We start from the raw sequence: 13,334 nt of genomic DNA on the forward strand, positions 1-13,334 counted from the left end.
TATTTTAACAATAACGCTAAAACCCTAAAAACCAAGCTTTAGTCTTTCTGGGGGAAAAAAAAAAGTTCAATTATATCTCTAGATAGATTTGAAATGATCAATAAAAGTGAATTTCGAAACATCTGCTTTCTCCTTGAAGAGGCCAATTGCCAAAAAAGATAAAGGTCATAGTGTTTTTGCAGTCACCCCCTCTTGTTTCTCTAACTCTCTCTTTTTTTCTTTTTTCTTTTTTTCTTTTTCTAAGTAGTAGGGTGTGTAATGTGTATGTTATTTTCAGAAAAAAAATAAGTGGATGTGTATATTATTTTCAGAAAAAGTAAGTGGAGTCGACAGATATAGGTTCTTTCTTCCACATAAAAGTTGTTCTTATTCTCTCTTTTTTTCCTTTTATCTACTTTCGTTGAGAAAACGAATAACTTTTGGATCTATGTACGAAATTGCAAAATGCATTTAAACAATATGGAATTGAAGGAGAATAGATATTATATATATATATATCTTTTGCGTGGGAGTGAATATAACTGTCGAAATTTATATATTTATATATATATTAAAAATTATAAAGGTGACATTTGTGTTTAAAGGCAAAATGATGCCACTTCATACTGAAGTTCACCGTCTTATATTCTTCACTTGCGTTCTCTCGATATTGTATATATTATATATACATTTTATGGATAATAATACAATACAAACATAACAATTATACAATAAGATGAAGATGCTTCCTTCTAGTGGTTTGTGTTCCTAAATTTAATAATAAAAGAAACAGATGTGCCACGTTTTTCCCAACTTACGTACGTACATGGCATGGAAATTAAATCATTTGCCTTCTCTGCCACCCTTTATTATTTTCCTACATATATGATAATAATTGCACTTTAAAATGGAGTAAAGTGGTAAGTTAATGGCCTCTCAATTTAACCGTCCATATTTGGTAATAGACCCCAAAAATAAATAGGCTTACAACTAATAGCAGAGGCCCATTAATGAGTTGCTTAATCTAGCTAGACCAATGAAAAGAGATCCCAAGTTCCGATTACACCTTTGCTTTTGAAAAGCTACGGATGTCGTCGGCCCAGGCTTTGTGCTTGTCAATTTCGAATCATTCAATATTTATCAGCCGGTTAGTGCACTCGGGCTCGAGCTCGGCTAACTTAAGGCTGAAACCTCAGCTCCTGCAGTGCACTAAGAATAGGACCGGTAGTATTTGACACGACACGATAACACGACATGGAGTTAAGCGGATTTGAGTTAAGGCTAAACGTGTTTCGTTTCTAAACCGGTAATACCCGTTTAAACACGATAAATAAACGTGTTTAAACGGATTCAACCCTTGTAACCCGTGTGAACCCGTTTAAACACGGTTAGACCCGTTTATATTATGTGTTATCATGTTAATAAATTTGTTTCACATATTATATCAATTTATAGAAGGAAGTACAATAAAATAATCTAAATTTGTTTATATAAATCACTCGTTTATGGTGTTTTTATCATGTTAATCGTGTAGTAAAGTGTAATTAAAGTTAATAGCTTCATATTATGTATGTATAATATGTACCTAAAGGTAATCATGTCATATCGTGTAGGTAAGTATACATACATATTTAGACACGTTTAGTTAAATGGGTTAGACGTGTCATATCCGTTTTAATCTGTAATTAAACATGTCGTATTCGTGTTTGAAAATCTTGACACGTTTATTAAAGGTGTCGTGTTCGGGTTTAGAGTTTTTTGACACGAATCCGTTTAGATATGACCTATTTAAATATGATACGACACATATTGGCACTCCTCTAATAATAGCTCGCGACTCACTTATTTGGTTACACCTCTGGCTGGGCTCAAACGTTTGTTATTATATTGGGTTGGCCCAAAAGTAACAATGAGCCCTCCAAGCCCAATCCCCTGTCAGCCTGCCCAATAAAAAGCCCATAAAGCGGTTGGTCGGCACGGCAACTCCCGGAAACAGACTTCCCCTACGGAACCGAAGTAAAAATAACAGCTTCCCCTTTTATTCTTCGATTCATCTTCAGCTGCTGAAGAAGAGCAGAGCTATGGCGTCAAAGCTGCATCTCCGGAGATGGGTCTCGAGAGTTCTTCAAAGGCCTCCGATTCCTTCGACTGCTCCGCTCTCGCCTAGAGTCTTATCACGAGGTCCCAGACTACTAGTATTTCTCCATGAAAGCTTTCTCGATTCTCCCTCTCCGACGAATCCTAGGAGCTTCTGCTCTAGCCCGTTGAACCTCGATGATGCTCAAGTCCCAACTGCAATTGACTATTGGTACTTAGTCTTTTCCCCCTTTGACTGTACTTCGGATGATTTAATGAACCGTGTGCCCTGTTGTGTTGATCGGTTTTGCTGATGCTAGTATTGATGGAGAGAACAAAACCCCCCTCGCCCCCCCCCCCCCCCCCCCCCCCCCCCCCCCCCCCAAAAAAAAATAAAGAGCATTCTTTTCGGGATCCATTGTGCTGTTATATCTATCTGGGTTTGTTTGTATGTATATATGTGGACAGGAAATGGAGGAATAATTTGCATCTCAAAAAAAAAAAATAAAAAAATAAGGTGAAAGATATGAATGGACAGAGGTGGTTGTGCCTATGAGTTAATGTGAATACAGTTCTATGTTGCAGGAGGACCAATTTCATAAGCTAGCAGATTCCACGATCCACACCCTGCAAGAAAAATTCGAGGTAATACTTGCTATGCATTGCAGTTAATCTATGATTGGTATGAATAAACGGGAAGATTTTGGAATGAAGCGCCTTCCTACGGGACAATTCACTTCCATTTCCTTTGGATTTATTTGTTAAAAATGTGCACGTATTTTTTCTTCTGGCATAGCATTCTGTTGTCTCATAACTCTTGTTAGCAACGGGTATCTGAGATTGTGTGTAGTAGATACCAAAAGAAAGATGTGTTTTCAACTTTCCATTATATTATGGATAGACATTTTAGAGAAAAGGAAAAGGCAGCGAGGCAAGGCTAGTCAATGGGGTCAGTTATTTGATTAGTTTTAATCAGTGATTGGTCTACCGAATGCTTTCGAATCAATCCAGGAACAATTTTACCTTTAAATAGATCAGTTTCTGCATCATGTCGGATTGTGACACGAAGGACTTGCTTACACTTTTATTTGTCTTTTCTTGTATTTTGCAGGAATACGGGGACAATGTTGATATTGATGGTTTTGACGTGGATTATGGGGTGAGGAAGTATATATGATCCCCATATCCTTGAAGTTAATGTTCTTGCTGATTTCTGATAAGTTCCTTTTTCATTGTCAGAATGATGTTTTGACGCTCAAACTTGGGGATTTAGGCACGTATGTCCTGAACAAGCAGACACCAAACAGGCAGATTTGGCTATCCTCCCCTGTAAGGTATGAATTGGATAGCTCTTCTTGGTTAAGACTTTTGACCTGGGGAGATCATGCTTAATAATGTGTGCAGTTGGTAGTATGAAAAAAACTCTTTCAGTGATTGCTTGGAGCTCACCAATTGTGAAAGTAAAAGGAGTCTTTGAGGAGCAGTCAAATTATGAGTTGTATCGTACAACATAGGAACTCCATTTCTATATTTTTTTCTTAAATGAAATTTAAGATCCCTTTTCATTCTTTCTTCTGAATGATATAGGTAATTGTAATGTAGAGTTAGTCCTATCCGCATTACTTGAAGGCCGCCTTGTTCCTTTCTGATTATTGAGGCTCTGGGGTGACATACCTCTCCCTCACTTTTCTTCTCACCATTTGATCATGTCTCGTGGAATGTTAATATGTATAAATGATGTAAACATAAATAGGATCAAAACCTCTCAAGGTGCTGTCCAGCGGCAACCTTGCCATGAAAAGTTTTGCAGCTTCTAGATTCATAAGTAGAATATCTTGCTCCTTTTTTAAAAAAAAAAAAAAAAATCTGTTTGCACACAAGTAGAATGCTTAAACTAATCTCAAATGTGGTTACCCCATTATACCGAGAGTTCTTTAGATTTGGGGAACCTTGGACATGCTTTCCTCTTACTGTGTATCGGAGCTGCTCTCAGTCGAGATGCATTATTTGATGAAGTTGACTATTTAACTGCATGGGCTACTTGTCAAAATCTGCTCATCATCCTGGATGCAGTGCTTTCCATCATTTTTTTTCTTTTTTAATGTTTCTCAGCTGTATGTGTATTTTACGTTACCTTAAAAATTTATTGACTTCCTATATGAATTCTGAAATGCCTGGTTTTTGTTGCAGTGGTCCGTCAAGATTTGATTGGGACCAGAGCTCCAAAACATGGGTTTACAGGAGAACCAAAGCCAATCTTTTCGGACTTTTAGAGGCTGAGTTAGAAAAACTTTGCGGTCACCCCATCGATCTCTCGTGAAAGCTCTTCGTCGTCCCTGCCTGTTAACCATGTTTCCTAGCAGCTCTGGCGCTATGCTGTATCTTGCAGATCTTTTTAATATTTTCTGCTACAGACTCCTCTCAGTTTTCTTGAGGGTGAGTTCATTAGTCATTCTCCGAGTTATTAATGAGAAGTGTCAGAATGTAGTGTTGAGGATCAGCTGGGCAGGGTAATTAGGGATCATTAGGTGATGTCCTTAATGTTGGTTTGAAGTAGCCTCAATATTTGGCGGTCCACTGATGTCCTTCTTCCAAATAAATGTAGCAAATGGTTAAACATAGAAGTTTGCATTTTAAATGTGAATTTCTGCAAGTGAATGGTCTTTAGCATGAGGGGCGTCATCATCGACTGTGATATGATAATTTTGGACTTACAACTGGCAGATCTAATAACTGATACCGATGGTGATTCTTGATTCCAGACAGCCCGCATGGGGGAAAGATTATCTTACTGGAAGATCACATGATTGGGAACGGGGGGCCTGTTGGGTTCGAGCTCAGGACTCGTATAGCTCGTTAGGAAACTTCGAGATAAAGAATGAAACCGCACTTGACAAAGACGGCAGTTGAGCTACACAGGGATGTGGCGTTCGGAACCTTCCCAGGTGATCGGTATCTCGACATGATAATTAACTCGTCACGTATCCCTAAAAGTTTTGTAGTAACCCGAGATTGATGCATATCATAAGATCCTCCCGCCTGGCCCATGGCGATCAGGCTGAAGCTAACCATCGTGCATTCACATTTTATGTGGAGTTCTAGCAAAACATAAACAAGAACCCGACCTTGTCATCATCAAAAACCAAAAAACAAAACCAAAGGAGATATAAGAGGGAGAGCCTTTATCATCTTCCCAGTAAGAGCATGTGTGAATGAATGGCCATGATTGAGAGACATGGAAAGGTGGCGTATTGTTAGGAGGACATGGAAATGACATCATCATCATCGTCTTCGTCTTCATTGGTCTCGTCCTGGAAGTATACGGCGGAAGTGTGATTTATTTAAAAGCTAAAAAAGAAGATAACAGACGATCTACGTACTAAATATATGTTGGTGTCGTTGTCACATAAACTAGCAGAATCCTATGATCTAATACATGATTGCCCTGCTGATCTGATCTGATACGATCTATCTATATATCTATCTATCTATCTAATATACATATATATACATATACAAATATATTTCGGCTGTGCTTGAAAATTTTCAGACCATCGCCACCACCACAACTCCTCGAGTATTCTCCACCACAAGAAGAACTCATCCTACTTGAACCCTTTCTTTGCTCTCAAGTTATTCCTCGGATAAATTATAATCATAATCATTTGGACATGGATAGACACAGATGCTGTAAACAATATCATTTGCAGTTAATATAATTTAAGTATCATTTATCGTTGAAAATTCACGTGCCATCCATGTAATTCCCCCCCCCCCCCCCCCCCCCCCCCCCCCCCCCCCCGGGTATCTCCAAAAGATTTAGTCTGATTTCGTTTTGGTCTAGGACCATATAGATAATTTGCGTGTTTCCTGGTCGTTAATTTCCTTCGATAAAATAATGGCAAGTAGCAGGTTGTCTATTGACAATAGGCTCAATTCAGAAGAGAAATCATCCACAAAATATGGAATGAATAAACATTGCGATAATCATACGATCCATGTGGGGCAGGAGAACCCTTCGTTCAACTTGAACCACAATTTTCTTCCAATGGTTCCGCAAAAGCTTCCTCCTTTACTGATTTTATAATAATTATTATTATACAATTGCTGATTAAAAGGGGTTAAACATGATAAAGAATTGTTTCAATAAAGCTTCAAAATTCCTGGACCATAAAATCCTTCCCTCCCACTTGATGTGATGGCCGGCAATGAACTGGCCAATAGTCTAATTATTCAATTTTAAATTTGAGTGATTACAAAGGGAGGAGGACTGTGATCAATGTTCACATTTGGGCAGAGAGGGAGTCATTAAAAAACGGAAGATATTTTGCTAAATATTGATGTAAAAGAAATTCCGAAATATCTACCCACAGCTGACGAATAGAAACAATTTCCATGGACCCGTGTAATCGACTTGAGAGAACTAACACGAGGGAAGCGATCAACATCATCTACTAAGGTCCACCAAGAGGAATCATGATCGCCATGGATCCAGAAAAAGATAAAGAGAAAAAGATGTCCTTGCTTCGATCAATTCTTCCTTCTTATATAAGATGTCGATAACGTTCAATGAAACCTTCAACAGACCCCATCTCCTCCGTGTTTAAGCGGCTCTCTTTCGAAGGGCTTGCAACCCTCTACACCTCTAACCGGTATGGGCGACCCATCGAGAGCTAATCATCGATGCCTACGACAACGTCTCTGTCTCTCCCGACACGAAACTGCACAGGCGACTGACTACGACAGATGACATTCTCAATGACAAGGGAGAATCCTAGCCTTGGATAAACATGTTCATTACAGCGAGGATAAACTTGGATGGACTACTCCACACACTTCCACCAAATACTAATTCAACGCGTCCAAATGACTATGACTAGGCCGTTTGTCTTACTGATCGCACAAAAAAGGTCGAGAGAGAGCACCCACCCCATGGCTAGAATCCAACCTCTGAGGAGCTGGCTATTGGATACACCAAAACAATCATAGCCTCTTAATGCCTTCCACCAATGTACTCCCAAAGAAATTAAAGGGGCCTTTCAACATCATGGAATTGCTAGGAAGGAACTCTAAAAAACGTGTGGCTCGACAGAACAAGCACCCCATGCCCTGCCCCCCGTCAACGGAAGACGCATACCAAGCCACACGACAAACTCTTCCTTCTTGGCAATAGAAAATTTCACCGTTGAAAATACTATTATTCCAGATCGTTGGACGGGGAGAGAGCTCTCTATATAAGAAGGCCTGAATTCAACAGTCCCAAGGTCTCTTGGAAGGATGGTCTCCATTTCCGGTTAGGGTACAGACTCTATTTTTTTTTTTTATTTTTTTTTAATAATAGGGAGGCTATTGGGATGATGATAAAACTGCCACACACACACATTTTGACATTACAAATGACAGAAGAATATAAAACTTATGGTCCAAATTGGGTCAACTATCAACGCCTCTCCTCTGACCTTTTCTTTTAATAAAGATTCATCTCCTCGGGACAAAGTAGCCCGGCCCTCAACCCCGCCAACCAAATCCATGGCTACGGACAGCTTGACCTAACTGGGACGACAATCCTCCGGACAAGTGGAATGACATGAACCGTAACCCGCTCCAGCAGTCGCATTCCATATCGAAAACGACCCACAAGAATTTTCCGGCTATAATTCCATCAAAACCGTGAAAAGGGCTGTTTTCCGGAAGGGGAAAAAAAAACAAAAAAATTTCTTTCCCAGAAAACAGAACGATTTCATCTTCCGATCACGCCTCGCGCATTCATAACTCGTGCCGAACGAGCAAAAGAGCATAAATGGGATACCGGAGCGGTGATGTTCTGCCTCAATCAACCTTTGATATAGCACTAAGCTGCTGACTGCTACCAATATGAATCTGAATTACATTCTTCTCGCACACTTTCTGCGAATAACAGAGCTGCTGCCTAACGAGTTAACATTAATATAAAGATCAAATCGGGCCGTGCTTAAAACCTGTCAATCGTAATAACCGCGATGGATACGATTTATCACCGGTCGAGGTCGAACTCTCCGGGCCATCAGATGGCCGGTCGAGGTAGCTGCTCGACCCTTGGACGACATTAACGTCTTCCCCGATTTTCCTCGAGAAGACGAGTCGCTGAGATCCTCCTGCAAATCGTGATCCCATCATTGATATCGATGTCGGTGATCCCGGCAATTAATTTTGCCGAAGAACGACATTATTAAAGTGAACCGGAAGCGGAAGCAGAGACATCTATTCTAACTCAAGAGAAATAACAGAGACGAGATCAACTGCAGACCTGCGAGCAAAGATCTGCTGAACTCCCACGCGTTCGCTTCGAGGAAGACGAAGCTCTAACCCCTTCACGCTTACCACCCAAATATAACCGACTCACCGACTCATCACTACTCGAAGAACTCGCTGCCGGCGGAGGGGTCGTCGACGACCACGGCACCACCTGATTATCCCCGTCCTCGTCGCCTCCCCCCTCGCTGCTGCCGCCGCCGTCCTCATCCTCAGCGCCTCCGTCATCCTCGTCTTCCATCACATCATCACCGTCGTCATCGGCGTCACTACCGTCGCGATCAGCGTCGCCCTCGTCGTCCCGCATGTCGTCGTCGTTGCCGCCGCTCCCCTCCTCGGCGCCTTCGCCGGCCCGCACTCCGTTGAAGCAGTCGTCGCAAACGGAGACCGTGTGGCCGAGCTTCGCGCCCGAGGCCGTCCACGGGGTGGGGCACTGGCAGGCGTGGCAAAGGAGGGTCCGTGAATGCCTGGCCACGAGGAAGTTGGCGCCGTGGACCTTGGCATCGCAGTCCCAGCAGAGGGCGGCCTGGTCAGACTCGCAGAAGGTCTTCGCCTGGACCTTGCAGAGCGCACAGCTCCTCATTTCCCTTCCCTTCTTCCACTCACAGTCGGCGGTCGCACACTGTTATTTTCCCGTCCTCTGATTCTATCCTCTCATGGAATCAACGGTCTATGAATTTTCTCCGTAAAAAATTTATATATTTATTTAATAATTATTATTTCCGTGTATCCTTCACGTTACGACTTCGTCTGCACTCTGCTCTGCTGCTGCTGCTGCAACCACCAGAGTGGGTGAAGATGGGGAGGAGGAAGAAGAAGAAGAAGAGCAGGGAAGAAGAAGAGCAGGAGGAGGAGGAGAGGGAAGATGGAAGAAATGGGCAACTTCTTGTCCTGTGGCCCAAAAAGATAAACCTCCTTGTTCCTCATAATTACCAAATACCACACCCGGCAATATCTTATTCCAGTTTTTTAAATATTAAAAAAATGCTTAATAAAATCTGCCAATCACATATCTAAGTGGATATTAATTATCTATTTAAGATTAGATCATTCATTCACGGTCTCCTAATTCTAAGGTTTGATCCGCGTGTTTGAGGTGGGGAGGTACATACAGCATGTGCTAATCATTATTCAAATAGGAGATTATTCATTCAATATAATATATTTTTAACGTATTTGCTTACGTCTCATTGATTTTTTTTTTAATCATTGTCGTCAAATTTACTGAAAATCACTCGTAACCCACTCGGTCATCCTTACAGATTCACCATCTCACCCACCCCGTTCTACAACACTTTACTTCGCACGCCAAGCAATTCTTAGTCTTTTCTTGTATCGGACCAGTGATTAATTTACTAACGTAATCATTCAGGCGCCGGTCACTTTTATCAGCACTATCATCCAGCCATACAAACTTACCGATGGAACCACCGCAGCCGGCACTTGCTCATCGACAATCACGCTCCCATGACATTCCTCGCGAAACTTTTAATGTATACCTTTTTTTTTAAAAGCATGTATCTTAGCATTATAAAAGTCCAATGAATCCGAATAATTCAACTTGAGCAGAATTAATTCATTAAAAAGTAAAATACTTCTAATAATATATTTTCTTGACTCTCAAGATTTTAGCACGAAGTTACGCTAAAAGCATAACCAATATTTTTAAGAGGAGGGGGTAAAGTTGTCATGTCAGGAATAAACCTAGGAAAGGCTTCACAAAGTAGGCAAGTAGGGGGGAGAGCCTAGGGATTTGAGAGGAGGAGAAGGAGAGGAATAATGTGTAATTTGCAAGGTAACGTATGAATGGAGGGAAGGAGATGTACAACAAACAAAGTAAGGCTGTGGTGAGTGAAAGCGCCAGGTGTTGGATCCTCATGGAGCACCCCATTTCGCTTCCTTTTGTGGTCCGAAAGTGGTGTTCCGTAACACCTTCCCGCCCAGCAGCAAATGCATCGTGTCTGGCCACCTTAGCATCCGAATATTAAATTTTTCGATGGAGTCAGTAAGTTTTACGGGTCGACCGAGATCGGCACCGAATCGATTTATGAGGATGTTCGGGTTTTAGGGTAGACGACCACCACCGCCGAATAATTTCGTGTCTGGTGATGGTCTCTACCTGCGATGCTGGAAGATATTTTTATTCCCCAATTTTCCTAAACTGGGGTGGTGACGTGTCGTATTAGGTGGAATGGTGATACTGCTGAAGATTCCGATCTGCTTACGTGGCGCCACACCATTCACGTAGAGCGGCTGGACCACGTGGGCTTCACCTGATTTCGAAGTGTGGGGTTTGGGTTGGGTCTGCTGGCTGGGTCCCCCTATTTCTCTCGGTCAATAATTTAAAGCCCTTTCCTTCTTTAATATATATATATATATATATATATTATATTTCAAGGGGACGAGAGAGAGGAGTAGTCAGAGACAGGGTTGAAGAAGGAAGTACCACTTGCATTGCATTTGCACCTGCATCGATAGAGCACATTTCCAGTGGAGCCGGAAAATTTTTCGTTGATTCTATTTTATCACGTAAAGTGGGAAAACACTCATTAGATTTAATATTTAATATATATGGATTTTTAAATTTTGTTTGAAGGTATATTCTGTGGGTAGATGGTACCGTGCCTTGAGCCCCACATTTAAAAGGCGTCATTAATAATCTAAATGAACCTTTTGGACGTCGGTCCATTCAATTGCATCAATTAGCTTGAATGCGATAAAAATTTGTTTATCCATTATATTGTGCATGAGTACTGCGAAATTGCATCCTCAATGGTGCAGGAGAAGAATCTGCATTATGCTTCGCACACGATTGCAGTTATGAATAATGAAAATAATGTTATCCTTCAAGTACTCACTTCATAATCGCGAATTATCGTGACTTTCGCTCTTTCTGTCTCGCGACTGGCACCGGGCACATGTAGAAAGGTGGTGGGAAGACGGTTATCGGGATAATAAGGTCAGCAACTGCCATTTCAGTCTATAACGATTCACAACCACCGCGAGTCCATTGATTTGAATCCTCCATTTACCAATCACTCGGTCCATAGCTTGTCAATCTGATTTATTAAGAGTCAAAGGGCATACTAATGGGCCGAGGCCCAACCCAAAAGAAAGAAAGAAAGAATAGATAGTTGTGGCTAGGGGTGATCGGTTCCGGACCCTACCCTGTAAGGGACAGGTTGCAAGATTTTGGAACCGGACCCTACCCTATTGAATTATGGAACCGGAACCTACCCGGAACCTGTATTATACCACAGGTTCCGGATACCCTGTTGGAACCTGTAAATTTTTTCTTTTCGCTAAATAAAATCGAAAATATCACATACATAATCAGTAATTACGCCAAATAGAATATCAACAAAATTTAGATTAATCCACAACAATGAAATAATAATATGTCTCATCAATCCATCGATAAAATTGAACATCCATAATACGATCTCACACAACAAAGTGCCTATGTTCTGATTCATTAGAGAAAATAGTAACTTTACTCTTTTCTCTTTTTTTTTAATAAATAACTGATTCCGGGTACCTTGTAAGCAGGAACCGGAACTGGAATCGATTTTCACAGGTTTCTAATTTTACTGCCCGGAACCTATCCTATTTTCAATACGAGCTACCCGGACCCTACCCGTTATGGTAGATTCCAACCGGTTCCGGGTATACTCGGTACCCGTGCACACCCCAAGTTGTGGCAGATGGCCAACCAAAAAATAAAATTAAATTAAATTAAAAGGTGAACCGTGAACCGCGGACAGCACAGTTCGAACCTGCACAGGCGAAGTTCAACTGGTTTCAAAGTCTGTCTCCTCAGCTACTCGGACATAATGTGGATGTTGTCCGTATTCCATCAGAAAACATGTGATATGTGCAAAGGTAAATCTTTTTTATTCACTCTACACCCTAGTATCTGGATCGGACCCGATTAATTTAGCTCGAACTAAGTCGGCCCGCTAATGAGTAAAGCTATTTGCAATGTTGATTTCTTCATTCATAAGACTCAAACTCAAAATCTCATTTAGGGTAATAATAGAATAAAGATTTAGCTGGTTGTAAATGAATGACTACCGTGAAACCAAGTATTTGCGGGATGTTGAAATTCTTGAATTTTCGGCATGGTACCCCAACCTAAGTTCGACTGGTTTTGCTTAGTTCACGGTGAGTACAGTTACTCCCTCATTACACCACACGCATGTAGCATTGGATTCTGAAAGAACGGTGTTTGCCAGAAATAAGCAGCACACCTTTCACTGCAATGCATGGACAACAAGAACAACACCGAATATTTGGAGTTTTTTTCCCATATTAGACTTATTTTTTAAAATAATTTCCACAATATACTTCCTCAAAAATTATTTCTCAAAATAGATTTATGCCAGTTTCTTTATTATCTTTCTAGTCCCTATAATTTATTGATTCGTTTCTTTTAAATTCATTTACAAAAAACCTAATTTAGTTATTATCACAAATGAACTATTTACAAATTTGCTTTAAACATATCTTAAAATAAATTTTTCATAAATCAATCAATAAGGATTATGGATGAAACTATAAAATACATGTTAGAATTTGATTAGAGATTTGTCAAATTAAAAGTATAGAAAACTAGGCAGTCAAAATACCTTTACATATAATAAAAAGAATTATGGGAATATATATATTTCTTTTTTTCTGGGTTTACGGGAATATACATTGACAATTGCAAATCAATTGATAGGAAGTATGATTATAGTAAACCTAGGCGATGCTCTAGATTTAAAATTCTTCCCCTTAAAAAGAGTCATAACAATGTACAAAATTATCATAATTAAGACATATAATCGTCATACATAGTGAGAAAATACACTAAATTTACAATAATATGTTCTAAGGCATGCATGTACTAACTAAAACTATTCCCTATTGTTTTAGTCCCATAGTTTTAAATTATTTCTAAAACACTGGATTCTCTGCGTGAAGTTCTCAATAGTATTTTAAACAAT

The 13,334-nt window shown here is 40.3% G+C and overlaps 2 protein-coding genes across 2 annotated transcripts; one reads left to right on the plus strand and one right to left on the minus strand.

Annotated features, from left to right (window-relative positions):
• Positions 1–1,980: 1,980 nt before the first annotated feature.
• Positions 1,981–4,725, plus strand: LOC116195144 (frataxin, mitochondrial). The gene is made up of 5 exons (XM_031524124.1): positions 1,981–2,287; positions 2,628–2,700; positions 3,167–3,214; positions 3,295–3,389; positions 4,246–4,725. The coding sequence occupies exons 1-5, from the start codon at positions 2,061–2,063 to the stop codon at positions 4,373–4,375; spliced, it is 573 nt and encodes a 190-aa protein (XP_031379984.1). The 5' UTR covers positions 1,981–2,060; the 3' UTR covers positions 4,376–4,725.
• Positions 4,726–7,232: 2,507 nt separating this feature from the next.
• On the minus strand, positions 7,233–9,238 carry LOC116196796 (dentin sialophosphoprotein-like). Its single transcript, XM_031526699.1, has 2 exons — positions 8,342–9,238; positions 7,233–8,189 (listed from the first exon to the last, which is right to left on the minus strand). The coding sequence occupies exons 1-2, from the start codon at positions 8,927–8,929 to the stop codon at positions 8,037–8,039; spliced, it is 741 nt and encodes a 246-aa protein (XP_031382559.1). The 5' UTR covers positions 8,930–9,238; the 3' UTR covers positions 7,233–8,036.
• Between the last annotated feature and the right edge of the window lie 4,096 nt (positions 9,239–13,334).

The sequence above is a fragment of the Punica granatum genome, chromosome 2 (genome assembly GCF_007655135.1).
Source record: "Punica granatum isolate Tunisia-2019 chromosome 2, ASM765513v2, whole genome shotgun sequence".
NCBI lineage: Eukaryota > Viridiplantae > Streptophyta > Magnoliopsida > Myrtales > Lythraceae > Punica > Punica granatum.

What these genes read in the sequence shown, in the direction of transcription:
- LOC116195144 (XM_031524124.1), top strand. Translation starts at nt 2,061, where the DNA reads ATGGCGTCAAAGCTGCATCTCCGGAGATGGGTCTCGAGAGTTCTTCAA. An exon ending in CCAACTGCAATTGACTATTG is followed by an intron (nt 2,288 to 2,627) that starts GTACTTAGTCTT and finishes ATGTGAATACAG; the next exon opens with TTCTATGTTGCAGGAGGACC. An exon ending in TGGCTATCCTCCCCTGTAAG is followed by an intron (nt 3,390 to 4,245) that starts GTATGAATTGGA and finishes TTTTTGTTGCAG; the next exon opens with TGGTCCGTCAAGATTTGATT.
- LOC116196796 (XM_031526699.1), bottom strand. Translation starts at nt 8,929, where the DNA reads ATGAGGAGCTGTGCGCTCTGCAAGGTCCAGGCGAAGACCTTCTGCGAG. An exon ending in CAGCAGATCTTTGCTCGCAG is followed by an intron (nt 8,190 to 8,341) that starts GTCTGCAGTTGA and finishes CACGATTTGCAG; the next exon opens with GAGGATCTCAGCGACTCGTC.